The sequence below is a fragment of the Leptinotarsa decemlineata genome, unplaced genomic scaffold (genome assembly GCF_025532065.1).
Source record: "Leptinotarsa decemlineata unplaced genomic scaffold, Ldec_3_MD MMD2_tig00002974_RagTag_RagTag, whole genome shotgun sequence".
NCBI classification, from domain to species: Eukaryota; Metazoa; Arthropoda; class Insecta; order Coleoptera; family Chrysomelidae; genus Leptinotarsa; species Leptinotarsa decemlineata.
This window is the reverse complement of record NW_027412578.1, coordinates 9381032-9397837: the sequence shown is the minus strand read 5'-3', so window position 1 is coordinate 9397837 and position 16806 is coordinate 9381032. Positions and strand designations below refer to the sequence as shown.

At 34.1% G+C, this 16806-nt stretch overlaps 1 protein-coding gene across 3 annotated transcripts in view; it reads left to right on the top strand.

Moving 5' to 3' along the window:
- LOC111507717 (organic cation transporter protein) overlaps positions 1–16806 on the top strand; it is a 99165-nt gene that overhangs the window by 70715 nt on the left and 11644 nt on the right. For 2 of the 3 annotated variants that reach the window (XM_023163065.2, XM_023163063.2), the window contains exons 2-3: positions 4513–4866; positions 15646–15822. In XM_023163065.2, the coding sequence (XP_023018833.2) occupies positions 4513–4866; positions 15646–15822 (531 nt within the window). Of the gene's footprint in view, positions 1–331; positions 483–4512; positions 4867–15645; positions 15823–16806 lie in introns of those variants that run through there. The other variant, XM_023163064.2, reaches the window with a different exon arrangement.

Here is a 16806-nt window from a genome sequence, read left to right as displayed (position 1 = left end):
AGTCACTAGTCAAGATCAACTATTTAGGAATATTTCTGATCTCGTTTTCTTCTCTTCACTTCCCACTCTTCGTACCTAGAAAACGTCAAGAATTAACGATGTGTTTTCTCTCAGAAATATGATCATGCTAATTTTCGCTAATTATTCAAATTGTGCTAACTCGTAATATAATAACATCCTCATTAATGTTTTACTATGACAAAGTGCATTACGCTCCATACGAACTGCCTTTCACCACCGTTTAGAATGTTATGATTTCACACATCAGTCTGAAAATTGAACAATTGAATATATCAAGTTCTACGAAATGCGTTCCGAAATGCGTTTCAAATGAGGTTTCAGTAACTTTGAATGAATTCGAAAAAGAATTAGTGGAAAAAAATTGATTAGATAAGTTGGATTAATCCATTCAATAAATTGTAGTAGAGATATATTCAGTTTTTAGACATCAATGGAGTTCATTCTCAGAATTTCTCGGTCTGGTGAGTTTTTCCAAAATTATCATTACTTCTGATTTGGAATCAAATATAGGTACATTTGTTTTAGAACACTAAGAGAAGACTTATCCAAACTTTCACCTTGCATCGGTATTTGTTTTAAAATATTTCGATTTGTTTAATATGTTGTCTTAACTATTCATATTATCATTTGTAACGTTCATTTATAGTTTTGTTGAATGTTCATTGAGACTTTTTTCATGTATTCAAGCTTCGATAATCTTCATAATGAAAGCCAAACTTCCTCAGATGACTATTTATTCATGAAATTCTTTGTTTTCTCTCTAGAATATTCTAAAGAATTCTCGAAATCTAACTAATCTTGAAAAAAAAATAGTGGAGTGATCATATTTTCAAATACTTTGCTCACCATTTTTCAATCTTTCAATCTTTTCTTTATACTCATGTTCTTTATTGTATATGTAGCTCTCAGTAATAAGTAATTTCAAGACTTGCGGCATAGAAATAATAAGTTTTACTATAATCGTGATAAATTTATATCAAACTACTAATAGCGATGCAATAATTTTTAAGGGTTGAACCCTTTTCAAAAGAAAAGGAGTTGCTGTTAATAGGATACTCCTAACAATAATTAGAATGCTGACCCCATGATACAAAATTAATTAATTAATAATGGGTCAAATGGGTCAAATGAGGCTGAGCCTATGCGAGAAGCGCTTACTGCGCAACCTCTGCTGCAGGCAATCAGTGATGCGATTGAACCCAGGTTGCTGTTCAATAAACCCTTCAAAATACAAATGAAACTGAACACAGAGTCAGATGCCACAAATGCATTACGCATATATACAGACGGCTCAAAAAACAAAGAGGGCTCAGGATGTGGAGTGTACTCCAGATCACTAAGCCTAAGGTTTGAGTGGGGAATGGAAAAAAATTCCAGCGTGGTCCAAACAGAACTGGGTGGTATCTCAATCGCCGCAAAAAAAAACCAGCAAAAGAATTTCTGGCAAAAATATAACAAACTGCATTGATAGCAGACAAGCCCTATCAGCCTTGAACAGACAACGTGTTACCTCAGGGCTAGTACTAGAGTGCCACCAAGATTTAGCCAAAGACTCGGTAGATAATAACATCATCCTGAGGTGGGTTGAAGGTAATCGCATTGCCGACTGGCAACGAACTAAGAATTTTAGGCACCTATGGCCTGATGGCTTCGACAATTGCGGAACTACCCAATATTACACCCATGCTCAATCCCTAAAGAGATGGGATGGAATCAAATAATGCAATCTTGCCAGGATTACCCTGGGCGACCCTGAGAAGCTGGCGCCGAAGAAATATCTGTCGATGATCAGGAAAAATCTACGCAACAGTAGGATTTCTGACTGGCCACTGTCAACTAAGGAAACACCTCCATAATATGGGGTTAGTTGACAAACCTCTATGCAGGATGTGTTAACTGGAAGATGAGACTGTCAGTCATATCCTATGCGAGTATCCGGAGTTATCGTCAATAAGAGAGTGTGTGTTCGGCGAGTCTTGACCTACACCTGCCGATATAAAGGAGATGTTTCCCAGTGACCTGTCCACCTTTCTGGAAAGGACAGGATGGACGATGACCTAGGAGGACAACTCCTCGGAAGGATGTTCAATGGGTTACATGTGGCCTATGTGCTCTGGGCCTACTCACCCTCCCTACTCTACATATTATTTCTAGAGAGTCATAATACATATTCGTTCAGTTATTGATTTATTTATTATTTCATTCATTCATTTGTTCATCAATTTATTTATTTTGTCTAATTTCCCTCTTTCGAAGTGTTACAGTCATATCAAAAAGTGACACATCCAGCACAAAAACTGCCATTGCGGGGATGCCATGAGGATCTATGTGCTACCCTCTGTGTAGTGTATATATAAATCCTTTATTTAGCAATGAAACCAATTACAATACATCTATAATCAAATACGACACCACAATGTGTTAGTCAACTAAACTCAGGAATAAAATTTCAAAGTATGAGTACTTCAATAAATATACAACATCTACTTAAAATATCACAGTTGTTAGTCAATATAAAACACAAACAGAATACAAATATAGAATACAAAAAAACAAGGTCCTGCAACAGTGGCGCGGTGTTCCATATCTCTATTTAGGAAACAGATAGAAATCTAAATTTTTATAATATTACCTTATTACTCGAGCTCGACAAAATATAATATTGCTCACTATTCGGCAGAAGTGAAATATCATCTAAATGAAGTATTTCCCAATAAATGTATAGGACGGAATGGGCCTGTACGCTGGCCCGCTAGATCGCCAGATTTAATAAAACTGGATTTTTTCTTATGAGGATACATAAAAAATATGGTTTACGTCAAGCCACCGAGCCACCTAGCCACCAGCTTCTTCCGAAAATATGCGACTTAGAATAACGAATGCTTTTGGCAGCATTACACCAGCTGTCTTGCGCAGGATAGAAGTCTTCCAAACACAGACTTCAGCTCTGCATTCAAGAAAATGGAAGACATGTCGAACATATTTTATAAAAGTTTCATCATCATCCTTCATTGAACTCTTTCTTTTTTAGTTTTGTAGTTTATCAGTTGACAAATTTAAATATCTAGAACTTAAGCCCTGAATAATTCATGAATATACACCATAACATGAAAAACAAATTAGTAATATTCGCAATGTTTTTTCATTTAATCTTGTTTGGTTTGATATTGCACGATTTATGGGCAATGAAAAAAATAATTTTCCATTCAGAAAATTGTGATAGGTACAAACATTTATTTCGTAAAAAAATATTTGTTTGGACACACTATAATGTTCAAAATTGAAACAAGATATCTTTCGTACATTCTTATCAGTCGTCAAATGGATTACGCTTTGAAAAAAGTCTTTCATCGAGTAGAAATAGGAACAACGACCATTTTTCGAAAAAAGTGCTTTTTTAAGAAAAACTATTGAACCTAGCCATAGGGAATACTCATTGAAATTGGTAGAGGTTTCGTTGACGCTCCTTATGGATCAATAATATACAGGGTGTATATGTGGCAAGCGGTTTTTCATACCCTGTATATCACAGGTCGACTTCAGATATATCGTTTGAGAGAGTTACCACTGTAGAATATTTGATAAAAAAAATATAATTGGACTTGGCACAACTTTATAATTTCAAATATTCTGAGTGACGAATATTGGAAAAAAACCTGTCGTGCTAGATATCTCGAAAACCGTCAATATTTTCGAAGTGAAGATATGAATAAAGTTTCTTTCATTTTCTATGTAGAAACCGAAAAAGCAATAAAAAATATAGGTTGCTATTTAAAAAAACACAGTTGGGATCCGCCCAGAAAAAATTGAACACCCTTTGTGACCGCCCAATATTTTTATTTTGTCTAGCTCGTGCAATGAGGTGATATCATAGAAATTATGTATAAATGATATACCAGGAAGCTGAAAGTGGAGGAATTTTTATTTTAAATATCTCTTTGGTTGACAAAAATAAAGTATGCGTCAGTAATGGATAGACCACAGTAATGAAATAGTGTGGAATAGTCCGACAAAGTTACTGTTACATAGAATACAGAAACTAAAATGCTTAGTATGAGAATAGAGCAACGCCTCAAAGGGTGGAGCGTCAATCGTGTTCTACTCTGGCAATCAAGTTTTCAAAAATCAGTCAACTTTAATTTGCCTGTTTCCACTTATACATGAAATATGATGTGATGCTAAAACGCCGAGGAAATATTTAAAATTGATTAAATAGTTGGTTTGAATTTTAGGCCATTTTGATTTTCGTGATTCATGTTGAGCTGCTTTCAAATTTTTCCAAGGTATCAATGAAAAAGTTCAGAATACCAATCGTAACATATCCAACTATGTATAATCCAATTTATTCGATTAATGTATTTATATACTTTGCTTTGAAGTTTTCTTACGTTGTTTTGTTCTGTTGTTAGCAACTCTCTCTTTCTCCAAAATATTATCCCTCCTCGATCAATTCGACTCGAAAAATTTCAGCACATCTTTTCGTTGTTTCAGCTATGTCCGTGGACAAAAAGAAAGCCATAGAAGAAGATGACATAATATCCACTTCGATTGGAAATTTCGGGAAATGGCAGCTGCTCCACACCTTCCTGCTATCCCTGTTCAACATACCCTGTACGTGGCACATCTTCGTGCCGACCTTTCACGCCGCCGAGAGAGACATCTGGTGCGCGCGACCCGAAAAATTCCGAAACGTCTCGCCGAATTTGTGGAAAAACTGTAGTGGTCAAAGTGAGGAAGAGTTTTGTACGTTCCATAACGTGGTGAACGTGTCGAACGATTGTTTTTTCGGGAACGTTAGTGACCTTGAGAGGATTAAGTGTTCCAAGTGGGAGTTCGCAGGAGAAGGTTAGTTATTACCATTATCATTATTTAATTCTGAACAAAGTATCGATATATTTATCCATTTTTCAAAAACGATGCTAAAAGTAAAAGCAAAGTATGAAGTGTATGAAGTATATTTTATAGTCAGTTTCGGTATGATTTCCATCATTGGAAAGTGCGCAAGTAATAGTGCGCCTGGCTCAGAATCGGGAGGTCACGAGTTCGATTCCTACCTCGGACAGATATTTTTCTATAAAGAGTTCATCTAGTTGTAGGTGAGATGATTCTGCAAAGTTATTTGGCTAACGAACTGTGAATAGCTACGGTGATTACTTGATGGATCAGTGAGTTATCAACATTGCCTACCCAGAACACCAAAATGACCATAAAAAAAATTACGGTGAAAAAAATGTAAAGGCGTGTTAAGTGTTAAAGAACTAGTTTTATTGAAAAAAAAATTAAAACATGGATGGTCCAAAATACAAAGAGCAGCATTTTCTTTGAAAAATTTTTCGTATCATAAATATAGAAATCGGTTGTCACAACTATGAATTTAACTTGACAAGTGACAAACATCTCAAATGATTAGTTGCTGTTTTTTCAATGCCCATCACACTAGTTGCTTTTTATTTCATTCCTGGAAAATAAAATGAGCTTTATAGTCCGGTAACTTTATACATCACAGCATGTGTCAAATCCGGTAGTTCTGATTTTTTGCAACCTTGTTTATGGTTTTGGCCTAATCATAATCAATAATCTAAGTTAGTGACTTCGTGAACCGAATGCAACTTTGTCAAAAATCGAAAAAACTGCGAAAACATTGGGTTTTTTCAAATTTTGGCGATTAAAATCCTGAAGGACTAGTTTTTGAAAAAACTTGCTGGGTGAGTTTTTGAAGTAGATTAAATTTGCTACAGTATGATACTGAAACTGTCTCTGTTTCTGAGATTAAACATTTCAAAGTTCATAATTTTTTTCGAACTTCACAATTTTTTGTCTTCCTGATCAATTCAATTTTGACCCCGATTATACCATCGAAGCTTTTTATGATGGGATTTCAAAAAAGAACATGAGAAGTGTGAATGATGATGTTTAAGGGTGAAGAATGAACTAGGAAGACATTGTATGAAACTGTATGAAAAAGTGGTGGCTAATAGAATAGTGAATTACCTAGAGTCAAATAATCTGATATGTAGTAATCAACATAGATTTCGAAAACACCGTTCTATAGAAACAGCGACCTACGACTTTCTTAATAACATATACTCTGAAATTGATATCAACAATTTTGTAATAAGTATATTTTTTGATCTGTCAAAGGCATTTGACACTGTGTCACCAGATTTTCTATATATAAAGTTAGTTAGGCTTGGGTTTCCACATAGCGTATTATCTTGGTTAAAATCCTATATAAGTGGTCGTCGTATGACAGTCAAATATAATAATATCGTGTCCAAGGAACATGACGTAACATTCGGAGTTCCTCACGGATCAGTATTGGGACCTTTACTGTTTGTAATATTTGTAAATGATTTGTCGCAATATATTGATATTGATAATTGTTATATAACTATGTTTGCAGATGATACCACAATGACAATTACTGGATCCACACTAGAAGATATACTAACAAGGGTCAAAGATGGTATTGATACTTTTTCTTCATGGTGCCAACGTAATCATTTAATATTGAATACCTCTGAATCTGTCTCACTGAAATTTTATAACAGAAAAAATAACATCCCAAGGGAAATTGACCTTACTGATGAAATAATGATGTCACGTGACGTAAAATTTCTAGGAACTGTATTAGATGAATCTGCATATTGATAGTGCCTGCAAGAAACTAAATTCAGCTTTTTTTGCAATAAAACAAATGGAATTGTGTGTAGATTCACGAAGCCTTCAAAGCATATACTTTTCAATGGCATATCCACATATTTCTCTAAATATTATGTCATGGGGATGTGGTAGAGATTTTAATAGAATATTTCTTGCTCAAAAACGTATTATAAGATTAATTTTTGATATGAACTATCGTGATAGCTGCAAACCTATACTCATAAGGGAAAACTTGTTATCATTTCCATGCATATATAGACTGAAATGTGTAACATATTTAGGAAGTAACCTTGCATCTTTTGAAGTGAATGCAGCTACTCATAACTATTGTACACGTTATGGTGATATGTTGAGAATACCCTCTCACAAAACAACCAAATTTAAAAATTCTCCATTATATAACTCGATCACACTGTACAATAAACTACCAAATGCTATTAAGGAGTCTAAATCATATGATATATTCAAGAATAATACTAAAAAATTCTTGATAGAAAAGTGTTTCTATAGCGTACAGGATTATTTAGGACAAAAATTCTAATTTTAAGATTCTTACTATTAACTTATACCTTCTATAACTGTGACACCCATATGCTGTTGTGATATTTGTTTTAGTTTTTTTATCTATATATGACAAATCATGATTCTAATTGTTTTTATATTATATAGTACTTCTATTGACTTACCATATGTACATTAAGTACCGAAATGGCTAATAAATATTATTATTATTATTGAAATAAACAACTCAAAGAGGAAGGAGAGAAATGTAGGAGAATTGATAAATTCTTATTTATGTAATGGAACACATGTTTCGGAAATGAAAGTCAATTTTGAAATAAAACAATGTCATCTTTGATTTCGGCTATTATTTATTAAGCTACGAATAATGAAATAAAAAATATAAGTACAACAAAAGTTATTAAGTTTATTTGTAGGAAATTGAGAAATATAAAAAATAAATCAAATTGAGTAATAAATCAAATTAGTAGTAAATCAATAGGGTAAACCAATTGAACAACAAAAAAAATTAATTAATTTAGCCCTCTTGGAAGGTCCCGGTTGAGGTACGACCGTGTCTGGATCGACGTATTGGGATGGCATATCTCGTGTAGAAGGTAACCTGGCTGAATTGATGCTGATTTTCGTCACAGTCCTTTAGGGTTATTATCGCCAAAATTGAAGAAAAAACCCAATTTTTCGCGTTTTTTTTCAATTTTTGACAAAGTTGCGTTCGGCGCCCGAGGTCACGAACTTGGATTATTCATTAGGCCAACATCACAAACAAGTCTGCAAAAAATCAGAACTACCGGATTTCAAAAACTAGTCCTTTAGGGTTATTATCGATAAAATTGGGGAAAAAACCGATTTTTCGCGTTTTTTTTTTTCGATTTTTGACAAAGTTGCGTTCGGTACCCGGGGTCACAAACTTGGATCATTCATCAGGCCAACATCACAAACAAGTTTGCAGAAGTCAGAACTACCAGATTCCAAAAACTAGTCCTTTAGGGTTATTATCGACAAAATTGGATAAAAAACCCGATTTTTCACGGTTTTTTTTCGATTTTTGATAAAGTCGCGTTCGGTACCCAAGGTCACAAACTTGGGTTATTCATTAGGCCAGCATCACAAACAAGTCTGCAAAAATCAGAACTACCGGATTTTAAAAACTAGTCCTTCAGGGTTATTATCGACAAAATTGGATAAAAACCCCGATTATTCACGGTTTTTTTCGATTTTTGACAAAGTCGCGTTCGGTACCCAAGGTCACAAACTTGGATTATGCATTAGGCCAACATCACAAACAAGTTTGCAAAAATCATAACTACCGGATTTCAAAAACTAGTCCTTTAGGGTTATTATCGATAAAATTGGGGAAAAACCGATTTTTCGCGTTTTTTTTTCGATTTTTGACAAAGTTGCGTTCGGCGCCCGAGGTCACAAACTTGGATTATTCATTAGGCCAACATTACAAACAAGTCTGCAAAAAATCAGAACTATCGGATTTCAAAAACTAGTCCTTTAGGGTTATTATCGACAAAATTGGATAAAAAACCCGATTTTTCACGGTTTCTTTCGATTTTTGACAAAGCCGCGTTTGTTACCCAAGGTCACAAACTTGGATTATTCATTAGGCCAACATTACAAACAAGTCTGCAAAAATCAGAACTACCGGATTTCAAAAACTAGTCATTTAGGGTTATTATCGATAAAATTGGGGAAAAAACCGATTTTTCGCGGTTTTTTTCGATTTTAGACAAAGTTGCGTTCGGCGCCCGAGGTCACAAACTTGGATTATTCATTAGGCCAACATTACAAACAAGTCTGCAAAAAATCAGAACTATCGGATTTCAAAAACTAGTCCTTTAGGGTTATTATCGATAAAATTGGGGAAAAACCGATTTTTCGCGTTTTTTTTTCGATTTTTGACAAAGTTGCGTTCGGCGCCCGAGGTCACAAACTTGGATTATTCATTAGGCCAACATTACAAACAAGTCTGCAAAAAATCAGAACTATCGGATTTCAAAAACTAGTCCTTTAGGGTTATTATCGACAAAATTGGATAAAAAACCCGATTTTTCGCGGTTTATTAACTTTTTTTACACTAATTTTATTCACATTCTTTGATCCTTTTTCTTTCGATAGCAGAAAGATATCAATGAGAAGATATAAATGACGATGCTCGCACTGGACGCCTCAGCACATCGACAACCGATGAAAATGTTGAGAAAGTGAAGAAAATCGTTGCGGAGAATCACCAATAGAGAAGTTTCTGAGGATGTCGGCATATCGGTTGGCTAATGCCATGCAATTCTTTCAAAAATTCTGGACATAAAGCGTGTGGCAGAGAAATTTGTTCCAAATTTGCTGAATTCGGTTGTTGACTTACGTCAACGGCGATCCTGTTAAATACTGAAATGAACATTTTGAGTTCTGGTTGCATAGGTCTTCTGTCGATGATAAATAAGAGACTATGCACCCTGCTACTGCCTGTAATTTCTATTCAAAATATCAATTCGCTGTATCTCCTAAAATTCCACGCTAGCTTTCCAATAAGAATTTCATAATCACCATAAATAACGAAAGTTACAAAATTCTAAACCATTTTTTAAAAGTCATTCAGACCCATTTTTAAAAAACAACTTTTGTGAAGTTATTTGCTCAAGCGTATACTCATTGATCTCAGCCGCAGATACACAATGAAACTCGTGATGATAATTAGTTACACTAATTGTTGCGGTCGTATCCACTGCTTTAGAAATTATGTAACACGAATAATGTTTTACGTCCAGTACTTCAACATGAGGATCATTACTGTTTACTCACAATATTTGAAAGTAAATTATGATTCTTCGTGAAAAATATGAGTGCTTAATTACTTTTATGGGCACGATAGTATATCGAATAATGGAGTTTTGGTGTCTCATTATCTGAAAATGTCATTATATGAAAATCGTTTAACCTCTATGCTTTCTGTTGATATGAAATTTTTTCACACACATTCAAAAACTAGGAGTAAAAAATATGTATGTATTAATTTTTAATTCTAATTAAACGGTTTTATGTAACTTGCCCAGTTTGTATGTTTGGGTAAAATTCAGTAATTGAAGTTTGACCCCCTGTCTGTTGACAGATTGATCTGATATTTGGCACTACAATTAAATTCAAATTTGGCACTACAATTAAATAAAATTATTACTGTTATTATTTATTATTACTGTTATTTAAAAATGGCAACAGCTACAAAATGGTGGATTACAATAAGTTGGTATATGTTTTTGATGTTACTGAATAAATGAATAATAATTTGTTTTGAATATAGTTATCAACAGATTCAACAAAATCATGATTTATCTATGAACGTACTATTCTTCTAAATTGTTTCTATTGTACAATGACAATATAAATGAGGAAAAAACAAAATGCATTTTTTCAAATCAATTCCAACAACAAGATTCCTAATGTTCATGAACATACGTTAACGAAAGACCAGAATTTTTAGTTGATACCTAAAACATAGTGTCTGAAATGGTGCCAAGTCTAATGAATATTTTTTTAACTGTCGCTGGAATATGTCAACGGAGTGTGACAAATTGATTAGTTTCGTAAAAACATGTTGATGGGTGAAACAGATCAAAAATAGTGTATTCAGAATGTTTTCAAATGAGTAAACAATTAAAGATAAAAAAATTTCGAAAACATAATTGCGTTTTAGGAAAACAACTGAAATTACTCATTTGGCAAGTAAATATCAGGATGAATGTTGAAATACTCGATAATACAGGTCGTTTTTTTTAGCTGATCCAACTATTGCTATTTTGAGGAACTAGAATAATCTCTTTTCATATTGAGAATATCAATGGTTATTTCTGAAATATTCGACAAAACCCAGAATTTTTGTATTTCGTTTTTTGGCTCTACCGCCTTCATTTCAAATAATAAAAAAGTCAGATGAACTTTCAATACTGTTTGTTTCATGTGTGTTATTATAATCTGATATTAATCAATTTGCAATGCGATGTTTGGTCATACGACTTCATCATCACCCAAATTATTTTGAATACGGACCTCTAGTTTTTTTTTACACGCTTCATATTAGCTTCATGTATGTATGTATGTATGTATGATTGTTTGTATGTATGTTTGTGTGTAACTCACAAGATCGGGATCTGTACTGACAGAATTAGCGGCATTATTGCTTGATCTATTCGCGGGCAGATGGCGGTGTACGTAACTATCAATTATTGCTTGATCTATTTGCGAACAGATGACGCTATACATAACTATCTATTATTGCAATCAAATCAAATCAAATCAAAATGTACTCTATTATTGAAGATGAAATCTCATTGACAAAGTGTTACTATTTTAAGAAATATAAGATACACAACTTAAAAGATATTGTCGAAGATAAAATATTATTGTCAAAGTGTTATTATTTTAAAGAATATAAGTTATACAAATTGAAAGTAATATTTGAACATTTGGTGATTTCAGCATTTTGGAGTGAAAAAGTAGTCAGAAAGTGATAATATATATGCTACATATTGAAATAAATAATAATAATAATGATAATGAATATTCTCATGCAACACATGAATGTAAGTATGAGAATATGAAAACTATAAAGCATAAAAATATAAAAGTGAATGGATAGAAAATAACAGTAAGTAGGTATCAACTTCGCTTGAGCTATTGGCGGGCAGATATACCTCCTTGATAGGTTGTTAAAAAAAATCAAAATAAAAACATATTTTAAGAATTATAAGTGTAAGCGGAATTTTGTACTACAGATGAAATATTGAAATATTTTCAATTGCCCGTGATTCAGTACAGAAAAAAGTTTTGAACAAAACAGAAGATACATTTCAAAATCTTATTCGATTATTTGAAAGCAAACCAGAATATGGATTTCAACAATGACAACTTTATCGTAAATTGTACACCTAAAAAATTCAGTTACTTAAATATTTCAAAAAATGGAAAAATTAGAATTGAGGTGCAAATCAAAAGAATGATTCGCTGAAAAAATATTTTTAGTCCATTAATATTTTGAAATAAATTTTAAATCAAAACATCAAGACTGAATTGATCAAGACTGAATTGTTTTTTGAAATTATTACTGAAAATTTTCTCTTTACTTCGAAACAAATTTTACAACTGTCGTCCGCCCTCTGTTGGAGACTTACTGCATCTAATTATCACTATAGAATTTAAAACCTCAAACCAACTTTATTATGTTGTTTGAGAGGAATTTTACGCCGTCTTCGTGCGCCGTTTGTTAAAGATTTATAATACTAGTGACTAGAACATAAAAAAAAGTATTTTTGACAATAAATCGGCCTAAAAAGTGAAAAATAAATATAGTTCAAAAAAACTAAAAAACACGCTTTTGAAGTACATCGAATTAAGAAGTTATAAATATTTTTTTTAAATAAGCTTAAAACAATTATTTTTTTGAGTTTATTTTAAAAACATTATAACTTTTTAGTTCGATATTCTTCAAAAGCGTGTTTTTTAGTTTTTTCAAACTATATTTATTTATTCATTTTTGGGGACACTGTAATATCAAATTCTGCTATGTTTTACAATAGATGTCCGTCCGTATTTAAAAAAATGAAGTTGATGATGAAATCTAATGAACAAAATGAAGCATTGATATTTGGTTTATATAATAATAATAATGGATTTTATTGATTATCCCATACAGTTAAACCTCTAAGTTTTTCAATCCTTAAGGGTCTCTCAGAGCGGTGTCTGTGCGAAAGTAACGATTCACATTGGATTTGAATCGCTGGAGATCATATTCAATTGGAAAACGTTCTCAGAAAGTTCATTCTACATAAACGCAGTTCTCCAGATGAAAGAGTTCTATAACAGCGAAGTTCAAGGTATACTGAGTTGAACCTCAAAACGATGAGCAGCAACAGTCCATCGCGTATTTCTGATATATACCGCCCTTGATGGAATGAAATGTGCCAAATCACTTGAACACCTCCCGTGAAAGTAACTATAGAAGAGAGACAAATCTTCAACCTTTCTTCGAGGTTCCAGACTATCAAGGTTGCAACGCGTCTCCAATCAGGCGGATGGCTTTTTTCTGGATTGATTCCAGCAACTTCAGGGTATGTTTGGGGGCAGAGCTCCATACATGAGAACAATACTCCAAAGAAGGTCTGATCTGAGCTTTATAAAGCATCAAAACCAGGTTTCTGGTTCAGAACAGTGTTCCAAGCGTTTGAGAAGCAGCCTTTGCAATTCCAGCGACATGATTGTGCCAAGACATATTGGTGTCCATTTTAATAGATCAGGAGCCCGTGACAGAAATTTTTTACCGTCTGCCTTTTTCAGAGGACATTTTTACAGCCACAAGCAACAGTATTATGCGTTAAACGAATTTTTTTTCCATGTTACACATGCTTGAACATTAACTCTAGTTTGCATAAAAAAAGAGCTTCTTTGACCAATATTTTATCGTCTGCCATTCATGCGACCGGAAGGCTAGGTTACGCAACCCACAAAAAAAATAATTGGCAGATGGTTACATGATGTTCTGGCTAAAGCATGAATTTTTTATTTGTCAAAAAAATGGTTGACTAAAATCAATTTTCTACCTTCTGTGAAGCACAGCGTACACTGACAGCATGAAATGAAGACGGCAGACGGTTTGCCGGTGTAATAATAATTTATAGTTTGTTTGAAGGTGATTGACAATGTTTCATGATGAATTTCACTAGTTCGGACTTCCATTGTCTACTATATAAAATGATTTGAAATCCCTGAAACAAGTAAAAAAGAATAATTAAAAAAGAATAGTTGAAAATAACAATTATATTAAGCAACAATAAACCTGAAATGAAATGATAGTGAAATAACCCACAAGTAAAAATATAATAATTGAATAAATAAAAATCAAACGAATGAAAAAAGAAAATAATAAAAAATAAAAAAGTGTAGAGATTCCAAGTCACGTTAGTTCACGACGTTTCGATTGTTGGTATGTACAATCGTCTTCGGGTGATGACTGGACTGATTCCTCCGAGAGATGACTATTTTATAGGTCGTTGAAATACTTTCACTTTCTCTACTTTCCATTTTCCGCTTCACTGATTCCGTGAGAGATGACCGTTTTGGCGGGAGTTGGTCATTTTTCGTTTGATGATGGGTTTCCACATGTTTCGTATATCTACGCTGGCCTGGCTGAATACGTTGTTGGACAACATGTATGCGGCTTCCTCAAATTTTCTCCTGAACCAATGTTCCTCTCTGTGCAATATCTCAGCTTGGGACCACTCGATGTTGTGTTGATGGGTCCAAACATGGTCTGCTATTCCTGATTTGCTGGTTTCTCCTCGCTGTGTGTGCTTCTTGTGCTCGGCAATGCGAACATTCAATGGCCTCTTAGTTTCACCAATATAGGATTTTCCGCACTCACAGGGTATCCGGTAAATGCAATTCTTGGAATCGCAGTCCGCGTTTGGGGGCCTGGTTTTCGTGAGGCTGCTACGGATAGTGTTACCGGATCTGAAACAGGTTCTAATGTTGTACTTGGAACCAATTCTTCTTATCCTCTCCGATAATCCTCTGATGTAGGGAAGTGTAAGCACTGGTTGTGACGGCTTCTCTTCCTTGCGAGGCTCCTGCTGTCTTTTAGCCAAAGTATTTTCTACCATCGCTTTGGAGTATCCATTCCGCTGAAGATCATTTTTGATGATGTCTAGTTCCTTCTCGAGACCTTCCTTTGTATTACAGAGCCCAAAAGCACGGTCTAATAGAGTCTTGATGATTCCTCTTTTTGTCGATTGATGGTGGTTGGATTCGATTATATATTTTTCGTTATCCTTGAACTATTTCCTTCAAAATAAAAAAAATTAGCTTCGCTCAAGAATGTCAAAATGACGATATTTTTTACAACTTTGCTGCCCTCCCCTTTCTTTACGTCACTCTCAAATTGTCAGATTACTGGAACATACACTTTTTAGCAGGTAATCAACTCACCCTACCTTAATCTGACGCGCTCGAGAATTTCTGATGATCAATTTTTTTTTACTAATCTAATCCTTTATCCCTCACAGGCGGCCTTATATATGGGGCTCATATTTGGTGGAGGTACTTAACCGGGTACAAGGTATCCCCCTGTATATTAATCTGTTGCCCTTTAGTAAATCCCGAAATCCCCACTTGATATCCCCTATTATTAGAATTATGCCGGATATTCATAAATGTGAAAATATACAGGGAGTTACATTTGAATTAAGGAAGTTGGTACTAGCTACCGGTATAACCGGAAATATTGAAAGTGTTGGATTAAGCATATAAAAAACCTATATTTGCCAGTTTTCAGGATATGAATCCAATCATTTCCTAAAATACAGCCAACCAACGGTCATTGCGCTACATCCTCTATACTTTTATTCACACTCATTGAAGTTAGAGATTTTTTCAGTTTTATTTTTCCAGGTTCCACTATTATATCTGATTTCAACTTGATATGCGACAGAGAGAGCCTAACAAGCCTCGGAGAAATGATGTTTCTGGCGGGTGTGGCAATAGGAGGATTGGTTTGCGGAATTCTGTCCGACAAATATGGAAGAAAACGAACACTGATGGCTTCCGTTCTGATACAAAGTGTACTCGGTAAGTTTCATCATCATTATAAAAATCAAATCACCCAAATTTTCGGTTTCGACCGACTCACTGTCCCCATTTTCATCATGTGAATGTCATCAGTCAAGTGAATTATGAGAGTTATTTAACACACTAAATCTATTTCTCAAACAGTCCAGCAGTTTCATTCAAATATGAAGTTTTCATTAAATTCAACAATGTTTTCGACAAAGACCTCCTTCTGAGTAACAAAACTAAACACATGATCAATATAAACAACCGCCAATCAATAACATAATGTTCTAAAGTATCCTCTGAAAAAATAACACCGGTCGCCGCTGGTGTTCGTCAGTAGACTGTGACTTGGCCAAGGTCGCGCTACACACTACTTCTCTTCTCGATCGTTATAGGGGTCGTGTCGCTTCTTCTGGAATATTCCTATCGGCTTTCGAATACTTCCATTGGCATATATAAGCACCACCAACAGGCAGATGGGGCTAGTCTTCTTGAAAGTGCAATAGGAAGTGAGCTAATGAAGCGATAGACGTTTGAGAACCAGTCAGTTGAAGTTTTTGTGTTAAATTGACAGTGTAGTAGTGAAATAAAGTTGAGTTTAACTGTACAGTGTAGTCAATTATTGTTGAACCCACGGGAAAAACGTAACAATAACAAGCAAAAGTGAAAAATTATGCGTAGTTTCATCGGACACAGACGAATGGCATGGAATTGTCCAGAATGTCTTTACAAATTTGACGTTCATATGTAGAAATGCCAGCTCTTTCATCTTCTTCTATTATCAAATCAGAAAAATGAGCACACAACTTTTAGCAGTATAGACTTCAAGATAACTGACCAATTTTTATATTGAAATATTTTTGTATGCAGACAATAGATATTATTCAAAACGTGCCTGCTTTTCGAGACTGATTGACGAAATTGATAATTTTGTATGTTTTCATTAATGGGCCATGAAAGATATTACAGAAAAATCATTAATTATTGAATTGCACTTTC